This window comes from Oreochromis niloticus, linkage group LG23, assembly GCF_001858045.2.
Source record: "Oreochromis niloticus isolate F11D_XX linkage group LG23, O_niloticus_UMD_NMBU, whole genome shotgun sequence".
In the NCBI taxonomy this organism is placed as follows: domain Eukaryota; kingdom Metazoa; phylum Chordata; class Actinopteri; order Cichliformes; family Cichlidae; genus Oreochromis; species Oreochromis niloticus.
Window position 1 is genome coordinate 45,165,741 of NC_031986.2, and position 16,163 is coordinate 45,181,903.

Genomic DNA, 16,163 nt, shown 5'->3' on the forward strand with positions numbered 1-16,163 from the left:
CCTTATTAATACCTTATTAATGCTTAATACTGTGACATTATTTCAAAAGTATATATATCCAGTTGCTAGCTTGATAAAATCGAGCTGTCTTGCTGAAAATAGGTAGAAACTTGTACCCATGTAGTGTGCACTGTTGCTGATTCTAATCATCCACTAGTTTTTTTTTATTGACTCATACATAAAGAAATAAGAAATGTACTTTTGAAAATGAAACACATCATATTCTGTGTTCGTTTTTATAAAGTCCTGAATCATTCACCAGCATCTGCAGCATTGCTGTACCGGCCACAACACTTCATGCTAAAGGCTTCTTTCAGTTGTTTCATTTTCAGAGAAACATCTTTGCAAAGGTTCCCCCTTTAATCATAAGGCTTATTATAAACAAATGAATGTATGCAAAAGTATAACTTCCAAGTTTGTTTTAACTACTTTGGGGTGAAAGTCTAGAGTTACTTACTTTGACTGTATGCTAACCAATTACACTGATGTGTTGTACACATACAGAGATTTATAATCAGAGAGGTGGTTGGAGATAATTGACTTCCTTGTAAATTTTCTATTTTCTCTGCCCTTTTGACACTTTTTAATCTTTTATCTGTTGCCTGATTTTGTTTTACTTTCCTGCCTTTTTTTTTATTCTTTAATAAAACCCAAAATTAGATTAAAAATGTCACGACGTATAAAATGCAAATAAAAACTGAATGCAAAGACTCGCAAATCTCATAAACCCAAGTTTTATTCACAACATAACACAGAAAACATATCAGTGTTTAAACTCTTTGTACTCTGGTTTTATTAGCATTTTACACGTCGTCCTGACATTTTTGGAATTTGTTATTCTCACCGTAGAAAAAGAGGCAATATTCTAAGTGCAGCCTGTCCTGGCTCAAATGTGTGCTTTAGTTTTGTTTAGTCATAAAAATGTGCAAAAATGGAAAGACTCGCACAAAAGGGCCCAGTTTATCTAGATTAGTGCTTTAAATTTAATCGACCTCGCTCAGCCTGGAGGAACAGATAATTAATTAAATTAACTTTACTTTGTTAAATATTTAACGATCTTTTAATACCTCCTGGCTTTTCCCTCATGTTTACACCGTGTTCATGGAGATTTTCTTTTCTTTTTTGTGAATGCGTGTTTAGCGGGTGGCGTGCGCATGCGCATGTGTAAAGCGTGTTGCTGGTCTCTATGACGACGTGTCTATTAAACCTTTTAGTGGCCGTGGAGAGACTTGAAGCAGATTATGTGCACAGGTGTTGCTCCACCGGCTGGCGGGGACTACGCAGGCCAGTTAGATGGTCGGTTTGTTGTTTTACTGAAACAGGAAGACGACGGAAGAAGCTGCTGCTGGTGAGTTTAACGTCACTGTTGTCACATTTTACACTGCTGCTTGTTCGCTTTGAAAGCGATCGATGTAAAGCGTCTGGGTACAAAGTCTGCTCTACAGCCTGCCCTCTGTTCGTTTTTATAAAGCATATAGATTAAAACAAATGAAGTAAAACCTAAAGATGACTCTGTTTCTGTGTGTTTTAAGCTGCCTGGTGGAAGTGAAAGTGGCTGTGACCCAAAGCACACATGCACTGTAGATGTTAGCAAGTGGGGGATATATAAGTATTAAAACCAAAAAGCGAAAAAGAATTGTAGATTTTGACAGCCATGCAATGCTGATCTAATACATGAGATGGCGACAAAGCCCGGAAACAGATTTATACCTAATATTTAAACGAACCCACTTAAAATGGCTTTGATGGAGTTTTTACCATAACATAGCAAATACAGGTGCTCCCAAAACTGTTGTTACTGTTCTTAAAGCACAGGCCCACTGTGAATAACCCTGGTCTGCCTGTACAGGCTGATCTTTGCATTAGTCTTTATACTTAATGTTAGTGGTGCCCAAGTCGTTGGACATCAGCACCATGACATGAAGAGCCATCATTGGCTGGAGGTCATGTGCAAACACTTGGGTAAATAAGGTTATCTGTGCTGATATGTACCTCCTTTGTTTTCTGACCTTTACTGTTATATTTTGGCATAAACTAAACAGCACATATTCCTAGAGGGACATTCAGGTTTCTGTGTGATCACCACAAATAATGCATTTAATGAGGAAGACTATGATTATGCACTTTTTTGTCTCATGTGTTAAGCGGTAGTCAAGAAATCATCCAACCTGTTGGCAGCCTCACTGTGATTAAACGCTCTTTACAAGAGAAACCTGAGAACAATGCACGTTTTATTCTACAAGAAAGATGCTCACCATGTAATCCTAGAGTGAATATATTCTATGTAGTTTCACCAACCTCTGCATAAACCTGGAGGGTGTTGACTGCACTGTGATCTGTACTTATTAGACTTAATAACATGAAATTGTTACTTTTCTCTTGAAGTCAAAGTCACCCTCTCACAGAAAACAGTGAGTAGATCACTGATCATCAATGATTTTAAACCTGAGGTGTTGTTGGGCTGCACAGGTGATCTCCACGGTCTATAGCGATGATCGCATCATCACTGTGCTGTCTCAGGCTTGACCGACTGACATCACTTTCTTTGGGTGCTACAGTCTGAGTGTGTGCAGGGAGAAAAACTTACTTTAATAAGCTTTACATCACATCTTTCTGTCCCCTCTTTCAGTTCGGTGGTAGATCATGAGCCAAACAGTTTGCACAAAGACTCAGGAGGAGTACGAGGACGACTTTGAGAAAGATCTGGACTGGCTGATCAGTGAGGAAGGCCGGAGCGAGGACCAGGTAGGTCTGACATTACATCTCCTGCATCTCGTCTTTCTAATCTTCCTTTCCTTTTTAATGTGCAGTATATATCTGAATGCTGCTCTACTTGCTGCAGACTGAATGAGGTGTGTATACCTGAGCCTGCTCTGTGAAAGTGTGTCAGCGAGCAGTGTTGAGTTACCAGACCTGGCACACCGAGTTTGGATGTGAAACCTATGCTGCTGAAATACAGAGGCATACTTTCACTGTTCCACTGCTGGATGCAATATTGATGAGCAAAATAAAACATATCTTGTATCTGTTGCTCAGTATTGATGTTGCACCTTCATCTACATGCAGACTTAATGCATGCAGAGTACATCTGTCTTATCCCCCACAGGGCTCTGACTATGAGGACATAGAGGCAGACATTGACAAAGAACTGGAGCAGGGTGAGAAACGACAGGGAATGAAAGGAAAGGAGAAAAACTACAAGGAAACAAACCGAGACAACAAAACAGAGCAAGTGGAAGAAGAAGAAGAGAGGTGGCCATCTCCTATGGAGCCACTGGAGTATGACTCAGACAGGGACAGTCCCAGTAAGTCATCACCTACAGCCCCACCTCCTCCAGGGATGGATGATCAAACAGACGAAGAGAAGAAGTATATCCTAGAGAAGATCCAGCAGGCTAACCGGGAGCTGCAGGATCAGGCAGTGCCAGATATGACACGACGCAGGCGGTTGCATTTTAAAGAGACATTGGTGGACCTGGTGGTGCCTCCGCTGCAGTTTGAGAGAGATGGCAGCAGTGATGAAGTAGAGGGGAAAAATGGGAGCAAGGAAAGAGCTGAGGATGCACCGGCAGATACTGAAGTGTCAGGAAAGCTGTCCGAGCTAAAGATTTCACCTCGCAATGAAAGCAGGAGTTCTGAAGGAGGTTCTGGCAGGGCTGGGGAGAGCAGCGAGGGAGGCCAGGGGATGAAGGAGGGCAGAGTCCTTGTGGAGAAGGATGGGAAGTTTGACCTGGTCAGTCTAAAAGAGGTGGAGAGTCAAGCCCTTTTCCCTCCTTTAGCGAACAACTTCAGTGAGAGTTCACGCTCATCACCTCGTGTTCAGGAGCAAAATGTAAACTCTGTTAAGATCCACAGTTCCTCCTCTTCTCCTCGCCTTCGGGCTGCCTCCTCCTCGTTTCCACAGGGAATAGATCACCTTCGGCCCCCCAGACCTCCAGCACAACCAAAGGGCAGGCCTAGCTCAGCCAGCCAGAGCCAGAGAGGCAGCCAGAGGAAAAGCAGCAAGAGGCGGGTGCAGTCTGCCACGGAGACACCCAGCCAGGCCACGTACACCCTGACCCCACAGCAGAAAGAGCAGCTGCAGAAGATCCAGGAGAGGAAGCAGAGGCTGGCCAGAGAGGTAGGAGATGCAGCTAGTTAGGTCATTTCAAAAAAAGGTCTGGCTATGGTTGCTACATTTCTTTACAGTTATTATGTTTTGTTGTTTGCCACTCAGGCAGAACAGAGGAAGCGTGAGGAAGAAGAGCTGAAGAGGCAGGAGAACGAGCTGGCGTTCAAAGCCTGGCTGATGAGGAAGAAAGAGCAGCTTCAGGAGGAGCGAAGGATCCACAGAGCCCAGGAAATCGAGAGAATGAACTGTCAAGTATGGCCACACGGGGGCACAGTAAGCTCATAACACAGTCTCTACATGAGGACCACATTTTCCCCCCAACACTTTTCGTGTCTTAAACTTTGATGCAATACAAAGAAAGTGTCCAGTAAAAGTGACCCGACTGAGGATGGTAATACACTGCTTCTGCGTCCCCCGTTAGAGAGACCCCAACCCGGACCCGGAGGAGGCCTTCAGGTCATGGCTTCAGAGGAAGCAGGAGCAGCAACAGAAGGAGAGGCAGCTGGTGGAGTTCAGGAGGCTGGAGGAGGACAGTGGGTACCTGTTACACAGCCGTGAGGAGTGCGACGAGGCTTTCAAACTGTACGTCTGCTTTTAAACTTCGTAACCTGCAGAAATAAAGTTTTTATATGATGACTTCCTGTCACCACTTGTTTCTGCTCTAAGGTGAAGTTAAAGTTTTACAGGCTGAATTTTGGTTTATTGATTTAAATGCTGTCAGGAGTAAAGTTACATTTAGACAATATTAATAATAAAAAAGCAGCTAATGATGCAGCCCTCATCTGACTGAATAGGGCAAATATTCTGAAAACGTGCTGGAAGTATCTATCAGCTGACTGACAGATACCTTTTTCCTCCCTCAGGTGGCTGAAGCGAAAGCGGGCGGAGAAGCGAGCGGAGCAGCAGGCGGCCCGAGAGCACTCCCGCAGGCTGGTGTTAGAGGAGCGGCGTGCACGGCGCATGAGGGACTTGATGTGCACCACCAGTGAAAGCAAACCGTTCAGAGTCACTGAGCAGCTGGCCTACCGCTTCTGAGCCGAGCCAACCCGGCACACCCACCAAAGCCACATGTTACCTCTCGTCAGGGTCCCCACAAACTCAAACTAAGGACTCGGGCGGCGCGTTACAGTAAGCAGGTATAAACTCCCAAGTTTGTTAAACACGAGGTGACGGAAATCCATTTGTTCCAGAAAGATGGTTAAGTTAAACTCTGACTCCCCCGACTCAGCCAGCTGACTGACACCGTTTCATTTCCTTACTGATATGGTTAATATCAAAGTGGTTAGCAGAATGCGTTAATATGCACATGAAATCCCAGGCAGATGTTAGTTCAGTGGTGTATTCAACACGAGTGCTTTTAGAATCAACCAGCCTTGGATCATGGATGTGATCAGCAGACACTGTAGATTTATTAACAACTCAAAACCTGTTGGCTACATGTTTGTAACATGCTGACTCTGCGGTCAGTCAGGCAGCCGTCTGCTAAATATTTAAATGACACTTTTCTGTCCACCTGTTTTCATTTTTACGATGAATATCACTCAGTCCACTGGATGTACGGGTGGATGGATGATGGGTGGATGGATTTATTGACCCTGGTTTCTGTAGCAGGGCCCTGGTGGAGTTTCTTGTTCATCATTTTTGAGCTCGAGTACATTTATAAAGTATAGCACAGTGACCTCGCCTCTGTAAATAACTGAATAACATTAAATACAGCTGTGGCATGGTTTGAGTAAATGCTTGCACAAGTTTTGAGTATGGGCGGAGCTCCTGACAAAGCGCTGTGATGTAATCCTGAATAAAAATGACCTTTTTCTTATAGTCTGTCTTTTTTCTGAGAGTTTGGTTACATAATAAGGATGCATGCAAACTTCATAAATTATTATACAATGTTTTCTAATAAACCGTATTCTTAGTTGCAATACGCAACACATGAAACAATATGGACACAAAACACATGAAATATTTTTAATTTATAGGCATGTACACATACATGTGTTCTTCAGCATTTCAGAATTAAACAATAAAACATTTTGAACCCATGTTTAAAAGCCAAGTTACTCTTATTTATTTTTCTTCTCCACCTGATCTACAGTGCACGACTCGACCGTTCTCGACCAACCACACAAAGTAATAAAAGCCCGTTATTCAACGCGTATTCCTTGAAACAGGAATAATTGGCATCTTTTATGAAAAAAAGTTTCTTATATTAAATGTCGGCAGCAGCTGTCATTACAAGACAAACACAATAAAAAACCAAACACACTCTGTCCTCGTGTCAGTGAGCATCTTAGGCAGTGTCGTGCAGAGTGATTTATTACAACTAATGAACTAAACTGACTAAAGTTTCCTGTTTCACTTAAATATTCAACAAAACACTAATTATTCAGATGAGTCTCATTTTAGACTCTGAGAAAAAAAACAGTGCACCGTGCATTTAAAAATATATTACAGGCATAGAAAATAATAAAAAGGGATAATGTGCTTAATATCATACTTGCCCGTACCATTTGTGAAGACACAAGTTAATATATGAACATACAGTGAAAATGAAATATTGGTGTTTAAGTCTGTTGCCCAGACACGACCCAAAGCAGTGAAACTTCACAGTGAGATTACAGATACAAGCTGACCACAGTCTGTCACTCCAAACACACGCAGGCTGTGATTGGATCAAACGACCAAGAATCAAAATGTAAACTCAAGTTTGAATAAGAAGCAGGAGGAAAAAAATCAAAATAACACAAAACAACATTAACTTTGCACTTCCAAAACAGTACAAAAATAGAAACGTTCTGATCCAGAGGTCATTCAATAAATAGTGAAAACATATACAAGTGATTGATTAAAGAAGGTGGCGCCATTGTGACGTTTCTACAACTCATCTTTGGGGTTGATGTTGAGACCTTGACCGAACACGTGCTGCGTGTCCAGGGCCTGGACCACCTCGTCCGCCTGCAGTCGCTCCTGTAGCAGAAAACAGTTTGTCCAACACATTTATTAAATAGCAGAAATTCAGTGGGAGTTTTTTGTTTTTTGTACATTTTTGGTTCAAACGTTCTTCCTTTCCAAACAGTCCCAGTGATTTCTACCAGTATAACCAGTATCACACAGAGGATTATTTTTCACAATATGTTGTTCTACTATTGAGACTTTAATACAGCGGCATGTATTTAAGCACACAGTGATCACTGGTTGCCACATATCGACAGAACAACAACAAAGTGCACGAAACAAAGCAGGTGTCGAGTACACGGCACCGAATACTCTGCCAGCGCCCTCCGTTAAAAACTAAGGTCGGTTTTTTTCCTACCAACTGAGTAACAATGTGACACTGTTACAATGTAACCAGTTAACTTTTCTCAGTTTATTCTGCAAAGACGATACAACAGAGACTCCAACAGCAGATGTAGAAAAAGAAGCTACGTTTTACCAGTTCTCTGTAGAGTGGGTTCAGGGTGAACCAGAGAGCCACAGCACACCTCTGCCCACTCGTAACAGCCTTCACGCCATGTGGATTTTCCCCTCCTGACGAGAAACCTACCATTCTGCCACACTTTGGTTTCACTGATGCCTGAAGGGGACGACAGAAGGACAGACGTGAGGCTACGATGATCTTATGATGCGAGCACAAAGCTGAAGATGAACCGTGACATACTTAAAAATCATCAACTTCACATATTTTTAGGATTGTTTAATAAATGTTAAAAGGGATGGGGTCGTCATTTCAGAACTGAAATTTAAAATGAAACAAAGTGTCATTTTGGTCACTGTACAATAATACTGTGCAAAAGTCTTGATCCAGCCCTCATTTCTTTATACATTGCTAGGGAAATCTTTATTGTTAGGTCTCCTGGCTTCTTGGAGGACATTTAAAGAGTTTCTTTGGATGCTGCCTTTTCCAGATGGTATTTGATGGTGGCTTAAAGACCTTTAACCTCGCTGGCTGCGATGCAGCCCCATACCATGACCGAGCGTCCTCCCACTGTGCTTTTACAGAAGGCTGTAGACACTCACTGACCTCCCCCCACGGACCAACACTGGATTTTAGTCTTGGTCTTGATTAATTTGGCCGACCTCAGCCTTTTCTTCCAGTTTCCGTAAGAATGGCTTCTTGACAGCCACGCTTCCAATGAGGCCATTTCTAATAAGGATTCAATCAACTGTAGACGGATCGACTGAAGGGAAAATTCACAAATAAAAATCCAGCAGCGACCTAACATAGGACACATTTGCCAGTCACATGACTTTCTGAAACTGTTCGTGAGTTTCTGGGTTTCCAACGGTCCAGTTCCTCAGATTTTTTAGGGTCACACTGCACACCATGCTGAGATATTCCAGCCGACTCTTTGTGAAACACCTTCTTGGTGCAAAAATACTTGTGCTTCTCAGACTATGTTACCTTTGACAGTTTTTGTAGATTCAGCTGAAGAAAGGGCAAAAAATGTGTCCTTTGGCTGGTTTCAATTTAAAAAGAGTTCCTTGCCAGGTTGTTATAGACACAGTGAGGTGCCTCTTTAAATGGCTTAAACAAAAAACATTCCTGTGAAAACTAGTGACAAAGCAGCCTGAAGAACTACTGCTCACGAATATTTGACAAGAAATTACAAGAAAGCCTGTTTGGAAGCAAAATAAATAAAAGCTATGAAATCATCTTTGCTGGGCAAACTTCTCACCGTGACCGTTTTGGCATCCATTTCTGTAAATATGAACTCCCCTCCTTCAAAGTCCCCATTTAGATATAACAGTGCACTGAAACAAAGAAGGACATTAAAGCACATTAAAGCAGGAACATCTGCACGTCTCACAGTATAAAACAAACCTCACAAACACTTTTGTCTGGAGACATAAACCTCGTACCTGTAGTCTCTGTTTGTGTAAGCTGGAGGTTCCTTCCAGCACTCATTGGCATCAGGGTCCAACAAGCAGTTGTCAGCATGGATGGGATGGCTCAGGTCATTCCTGTGATCTTGCTGACCTAAGGGAAAAACAACGACACTGCTTTTCGTGTGACGGTAAACACAACAACCATCCACCTTCCTGGATATTTGAACTCATCGGGGTGAAAGGCAGCATTTTATTTCCTTTACTAAATACTGTTTATGGCCTCAGCTGAAGACCTTTGATGGCTGTCCGGCACACCAGGTGTGTGTAGGAGAAGTGCAACGTGGAGTTTAGAACGAAATACGACTCGATGATTCGTCTCGCCCGCTCGCTGGTTTCGTAGAAGAGGCGAGCACTTCTCATTGGCACTCTGCCCTCAAAGCCGTGCTGGGAGGAGAGATGGAAAGGGATTTTAAACGCCATCAAAGTGGAGGTAAGCTAACAGTCCTGGTCAGTCTGTGGGATTTTTAGTTTACAGTTTATGAAGCTTGTCGTAACATTCATAACCAGACTGGAAATTAGAGACTTGTTTGTTTAGTGACCAGTGTTTACCTGCAGGGTTTTAAGCACACTGGCTCCTTCAAACCTCTCATTGGGAGTGTGAGGGGACATCCTCCCTTTGTAACCGTCTCCTGCCATCGTGACAGTCTTTAAGACAAGAATACAAAAACCACTTTATACAGTTTCACACACTGAGACAGAAACCAATGCACGATTTGTAAAACTGTCCTTACATGTGCCAGCTGTCTGAGCTCTGCACACTCTTCCTCAGATATAACATGATCCAGCAGCACCCGCTGGGTCCCGTTCAAAGCCGCCGAGTTCTGCACCAGCTGCACGCCCTCGTACAGCAAGGGGCCACCTGCACAGATCACAGCACAGCATTGGAAGAATGCAGCCAGTGGTGGTCTTCATCCTTTTAACTCCTCATTCTGCTTCGTCTCTGTTAGCAGCAAAATTTTACCTTCCTTGAGACTCTGCAGAGACGTGACGGTGACATTTTTCTTATGCGAGATGGGAACATACTCCATCCAGCCATCGGTGCCTGAGGGAATGCTGGATGTGGAGAGAATCTGGTGTGAAGATACCCACTCAGGAACAGCAGTGACATACAGAATGAACATTTTCTGACTTTAACACATACAGGATCAAATTTGCATGAAGCTAACAACACAAATACTGGAACTGTGTTTTTGCTTCGTAGACATCTCCACCTGCTCTCAGCCTGGAGCTAGAGGTGTGCCGTTTGAAGGTTTGACAGATTTAAAAACGTCCGTCTATTAAGCTGAGCGAGCGTGGCGAGGGTGAACCAGCACATGACTTTAATCTAGAAACTTTGGATTTGTTACTAAAAGCGTGCTACTTAAAAACTGAAAGGCAGCCTTTCCATTACCACACACTTTTGGCAATATAAACAAAAGGATGAATACACAGCCTACAACCGTACACATCATTTGTTTTAAGTGTTTCACCTGTGTGAGTCATCTCTTCCACCTGTGCTCCTCCAGTAGTTCTGAAAAAAAAGGGAAACCTGTAAATTTGACATTTTTAGCTGCATGTATTGTTACATGTGGCGGCACGGCCAGCAGATGGCGCTGTCAGCTGAGCAGATAGAAGTGCAGCGGCCATGCCAGGCACCTGTTACCCCTGCTTTGAATGAGCCAGCAGCAGCAGGGGCGCATTAAGGCTGTTACACACCCTGCAGGAGATCTGCTCTGCATCACAAACATACGGACTCACTTACCAACAACTGCTCGTTAAATTACAAACTAAATCTCCTTTCATTTTGGGGGGAAAAACAAAATTAAAGAACGTCGGTTTGTTATTAAGCGCTCAAAGGCTGCTCCGGGGTTTTATAGCATAACTTACCCCTTCTGTGAATTCTGCACCCATGATTTTGCTGCCAATCAGAAGGAGCTCTAGTTCCTGTTTGTGCCGCCTCAGGTACCACGCAGCTTTCTGTTGAACAAAAAAGGTGGATGATTTATGGTGAACAGAGTAAAGGAAAATGTCATTTGCATTGTTTTTCTGCAGATTATGAAACGCTGCTCTCTGAGATGCTCTGTTAAAACCCTGTTATCGAGTCACATGTTAACTACGAAGAAAATTAGTTGCAAATTGTTTCTGTTTTAGTGCCGCTTACTTTTCCAACCCTCGACTCCTGAGACATAACAATGACATCAAATTTAAAATGAGCCAACATTTAGCAGCAAACAGTAAAATGTCTCACTTTAAACATTTGATTTATTTCTACGTTATATTATAAATAAAATCTGGGGTTGTGAGATTTGCATTCTGTTTTACACAAATGTGTAAACCACGACAACATAGGAAAGAAATGAGAAAACGGGAAAGACAGCTCGGTTTTATTTTGTTCTCTCGTGCAGAAAACGCCTTCAGACAAAATTATTCAGACTTTAATGCGAGTCCTAGATAACTCAGAGGTCTGTCCATAATGTCTCCAAGCTCTAAAAGTCACAGGGTATTCCTCTTGTCCGTATAAAGGAAATGAGAACGAGACTGTGTTTCCTTTGGCTCTCTGCGCTTCAGTGCCAGGGCTAATGGTTTGTGATGAACTCTCCTCATTTTCTCAGAGGGAAACTTTCCCTCCTCAGGGCAAAAACAGAATAATACTGCAGTAACGCAGAGAGCTGCTCTGCATTGAGGTGGACTGTGTAAAACCTAAAGCTCCCACAGTGTCCCACACACTTCTGTGGGCCAGACTCGTTAGCGGGGAGGCGGTCGGACGTGGCACGGGATCCAGGACTCTGTAAATGAACTCTTCCAGTCAAAAGAGGGAGAGGACGCAGAAGGAGGGAGTCTGCGGCCCAGTGACTTTTCTGTAAACTGATGGGGATGGAAAGGCTTAGACAATATGCAGGCTATGAGTGAAAAGTTTGACTTTCAGTCTCACACACACGCACGCACGCACACACTCATTAGAGACAGTGTGTGTGTGTGTGTGTGTGTGTGTGTGTGTGTGTGTGTGTGTGTGTGTGTGTGTGTGTGTGTGTGTGTGTGTGTGTGTGTGTAACAGGCTTTAGGAGAAAAGCTGTTTCCTTGGAGCTGAACTGAGGCAGCGTTTGACTTTTAAAGCAGCTGATCAGAGTTTAGGAAGAACAAACGCTCAGCGCACAAGTAGCTGATGAGCAGCAGTCAGCCTCTGCAGATTTAATTTTCACTAGCGTCGCGTGCAGACATTTAGCCTTTAGTCACTCAGAATAACAATAAAAAAGACGGCAGGGGGAAAAATATGTCACCGTAAACATTGGATAGAGTCGATAGAGTGAAATGTGCCGAGTGCTGCCAGCTGGATAGAAAACGTACACAAGTGAAAAGCAAACTTGAAGCGGCAGCAGCTGCCAAGTGGCAAGTAGCTGCTTCATCCAAGACATACAGCAGGAGGGCTGTTTTCCGTAAATCCACACTTTTCCTCTCCAGTCCTGGACGTCTCACGCCAACACTCCTGTTACATTACTGCACATCCATCTCAAGTGGAATCTTTAGCCTTTATTTAATCTCTCATTACTGTTTCTTTGAAGCAGTTGCCAGTTACCTCAGCCTCATTCCTCTGAGTGCAAAAAGGTGTTTGAAAGCATTTAAACATTGTTCTCATAACCTAAAAGAAACCGTAGAGAGCCCCAGAGCGCCTCGATTAACCTGATTACACCGTCCAGCTTCAAGGTCATCTTCAACGGGCCAACCAATCAAAGTAGATCTTTGAAAAGAGGAAAAAGAACGAGCAGAGTCTGCAGCTTCTGTGTGACGTCTGCAGATAATTAACAAATACCGGCGGCGATCAGTGCTGCCCCTCGGCCTCCTAGTGATGCACATATGGTATGAATTTCAAAATCCTACGTCACCTTGTTCCCAAGTTATCGCATTCACAAGATTTTCAGAAAATGTCACCTCTGACCTCTAACCTTGAGGTCAGAGGTCATTGAGACTCGAACTTGTCCGAGGTTTTTAGTAGAAACATCTATGACATCAGTTTGTGTCCACGCCGCCCGCCTTCCAGTCGCTTCAGTGAAATCTTCTCAAATGAATCGTTGGTGTTTTATTTGCATTTTTAATTTCATCGGTAAAACTTCCATCTTCACATACAAACTCAAACAGAGGCCAAAATAAATGATCACAGCTCTGTCATGCACCAGCCTGCATATTCGAGCAGTAACATAGCCGGGCACAGACACTGTAAACACACATCAACACATTGCTCTTCTTATTAAGTTTAATTTAAAGGCCCATTCACTAAATTCATTCATCGGCTGAAACGCTGTTTTCTGCTGTCTTCACGTCCAAACACATCAGCTCCTTACCTCTCGTGGCTCAGCATCATGTCCCAGCTCCTCTCTGTAGTAATCGGCGTTTTCCTCCATGAACTCCTCTCCCTTGTGGAACAAAAGGTAGGTGAGAGCGCACTGCAGCGCCTCCTCCAGCCTGCCCGCTGCAGAGAGACACACAAAGCAAAGGAAGGAGTTTTATCTTGTAGTTTCCACAGAGTAGACTGTAACTTACATGTCACACATGTGCAAAGCATGTAAAGAGTGTTTTGTGAAAGGACTGTGGAGTATGTGAGTGACACACACACACACACACACACACACACACACACACACACACACACACACACGCTCAGGGTTGCTACAACAGAAGGAGAGCAGCGGCCGTCTCCCGTCACCGAACGCTTCCTGAAACATCTGTGAGCACAAACGCACTCCTGACGAGAGGCTGAAGGTTAACCAAAGATCTCCCCCCAGACGTCGGTCAGAGTGTGGAGATTTGAGCTTCAGCAGAGAGAAAATGCCACTGATGTTTTTAGGAAACATAAGCTGCAAAGGTATGAGTAATGGTGGTGCTGAGGAGTGAAACAGGAGGAGGCCCCAGTGTAACAGGGAGCGACATTACTGCCTCACAGGCAACAAGCAGCTACCTTAAATTTCCAACCTTTACGCAACAGGATGTTTGCACGAGTGCTCCGCGGATAAGCGACCACTTTTTCTCAGGAAAACAATTATGGCAACAAAACAATGTCGGACAAAAGTTCAAACTTTTTAAGTCTGATTAGAAAAAATAGTTTTGTCTTTTTGTAACTGAGTCATTTCCATCATCATCACACAGACCCACACTTCAGGCTGTCGGGAATGTGCTCAGACCCACTGATCTGTCATTCCTTATTGGAGCCACATGTTTACAGGGCACCACGTATAATCAGTGATGTCACAACTCGTCAGCGCACCATCTTTTCCCGTCTACGCTTTGTTGCCGTGCCAACACTTCTGTGTTGAACTCTTCACTCCCCCGTTTAGATGTTTTCACACTCGCGTTCTCCACACAGCGCCAGCATCAGATTCAGCCACGCTATTAATGCTCGTGATACAAGGTGAGACTCGACCGGGCGTGCTACGCTGCCGATCCACTTTGTGGTCGTGGGGCCTTCGTGTACACACATGTATGCGCTTGTGTGGGCGTTGGATTCATGGGTGTATCCATGATCCTTCTTCTTTGTTCATAATTGTGCAGTCAGACTGAGCTTCACACAGCCACAGATAATGTCTGAAAGTATTGTGCAGTCACCATTTTTTACACTAAAGAAAAACCTACCTTTGAAGTAGGCAAACTGAAGGTAGTCGTAGTGTAGAGGCAGGTAGTTCTCCATAGGTGAGAGGCGACCAGGTCGAGTAGCGAGGTCTCTGACACACTCGTGCTCACAGTGCAGCACCTGAGTGAAGTGATCTGCAAACAAAGAAAGGAAAAAATCTTAGAGCTGGTGTTTGATTTGGAGAAAGTATACAAATCACAACAACTGTATTAAAATCACAGTCATCAACTCAAATACTTGGTTCTAATTAAACAGAAATTTCTATGAACTTGTAAGAACTGTGTAGAACATGAATCAGTCTGTGTCAGGTCCTGAATCTGAAATTTCCACTGAAGTCACGGGTCAGAGGTGAGTGGAACCAAGATCGAGGCCATTTGTTTTTGAAGTTTGCAAAGACTGCTACATTTTGACAATGGTAGTTCACTCTTTGCAACATAGTAACGCTTTTGAAAGATTTTTCAGGACTTCTGCTTGTGCTTGGTTTATTTTTAGTATGTTTTTTGCAATTGCTGTTTGTTCTGGGAAAGATATTGCAGACTGGGTGCAGTATAATGCATTTCTTGCATTTCTCATGGGTTCTGATGGGGTCTTTCTTAAAATTACTGGTCCCAGTTACAAAGGCGCTTGTGGACTCAAATGAAATGAAACTCACGACACACCCGGCAGAACATGATGTTATTTAGCTCGTCATATTCCAGCCACAGAAATTCTTTTGTCCATGAAACCAAAAAAGCTGAGCTTTCTTTTTGCCTCATAGTCTGATTTGTCATAACTTTTCCGTTTTGTGGTCGGCTTTTATTTGGCTGTCCCTTCTTCACCCTGACCTGTCTTATTTGGCTCAGCAGAACTAAAATACCGGCGTAAATCCATCTGCTTTTACACACGTACTCACATAACGGTCAGCGATTCTCTGCGCAATCAACCTCTCACATGTTTAAGCTTGCTGTGGGAGATTTCACATGTCACGTTTGAATAGTAAGCTAATGAGTGATAAGACGACGTCAGAGGAATCGGTGCGCAATTAATCGTCACTCACCAATCAGTGCTGCCGCTCTCTACACACCGTTCACGGGATCGCAAAGTGAAAGCAAAAAACAAGCGCAAATTCAAACTAGATTTCAATGTGTCATCGATGCCAATGACATAATTACTCAGCTACATTTGTGAAAGAATGCAAAAGCATTGACATATCTTTCCTTCCTCTGATAGCCCGACGGGCAGGGCTGAGATAGATTTTGGTAGCCCGACTGGAAAGATCGCTAGCCCCGGGACGTCGGGCTAGCGATTTTGCGAGCCCTGACACTCCATCATATACACTTAACAAATAAGGACACTTTATGTTATAGTTACTGAACTTATCCAGATGGTATGAGACCAGCTCTGGGGTAGAGAGATCTGTGATTTACGCACATTAAAGGCTGACGTTCAGCTGGTCTAATGGAAAAGAGCGAGAGCTAATCTCAGGGCAGATACTTCATCAAAACACTGACGAATCCCAGTAAAGTCTAAAACACAGAACATCTGAGAACTTTACGAGTCCAAATTTGGATAAAAATGTTGATAAAT

The 16,163-nt window shown here is 43.5% G+C and overlaps 2 protein-coding genes across 3 annotated transcripts in view; one reads left to right on the top strand and one right to left on the bottom strand.

The window, feature by feature from the left end:
• Positions 1–1,164: 1,164 nt before the first annotated feature.
• ccdc181 (coiled-coil domain containing 181) lies at positions 1,165–5,577 on the top strand. 2 transcript variants are annotated; one of them, XM_025903031.1, is made up of 6 exons: positions 1,165–1,348; positions 2,630–2,745; positions 3,107–4,120; positions 4,217–4,363; positions 4,533–4,693; positions 4,975–5,577. In XM_025903031.1, the coding sequence occupies exons 2-6, from the start codon at positions 2,644–2,646 to the stop codon at positions 5,144–5,146; spliced, it is 1,596 nt and encodes a 531-aa protein (XP_025758816.1). In that variant the 5' UTR covers positions 1,165–1,348; positions 2,630–2,643; the 3' UTR covers positions 5,147–5,577. The 2 variants fall into 2 exon arrangements, with proteins under 2 accessions (XP_025758816.1, XP_005479257.1); XM_005479200.4 differs by having other exon boundaries at positions 1,168–1,348; positions 4,217–4,384.
• Positions 5,578–6,065: 488 nt separating this feature from the next.
• Positions 6,066–16,163, bottom strand: part of p3h2 (prolyl 3-hydroxylase 2) — a 44,440-nt gene continuing 34,342 nt past the window's right edge. The window contains exons 4-15 of the mRNA XM_005479199.4: positions 14,600–14,731; positions 13,315–13,442; positions 10,865–10,954; positions 10,468–10,508; positions 9,960–10,051; positions 9,730–9,857; positions 9,548–9,643; positions 9,232–9,382; positions 8,972–9,089; positions 8,788–8,863; positions 7,545–7,685; positions 6,066–7,078 (exon numbers count right to left, since the gene is read on the bottom strand). Coding sequence (XP_005479256.1) covers positions 6,986–7,078; positions 7,545–7,685; positions 8,788–8,863; positions 8,972–9,089; positions 9,232–9,382; positions 9,548–9,643; positions 9,730–9,857; positions 9,960–10,051; positions 10,468–10,508; positions 10,865–10,954; positions 13,315–13,442; positions 14,600–14,731 — 1,286 coding nt within the window. The 3' untranslated portion in view covers positions 6,066–6,985. The remainder of the gene's footprint in view (positions 7,079–7,544; positions 7,686–8,787; positions 8,864–8,971; positions 9,090–9,231; positions 9,383–9,547; positions 9,644–9,729; positions 9,858–9,959; positions 10,052–10,467; positions 10,509–10,864; positions 10,955–13,314; positions 13,443–14,599; positions 14,732–16,163) is intronic.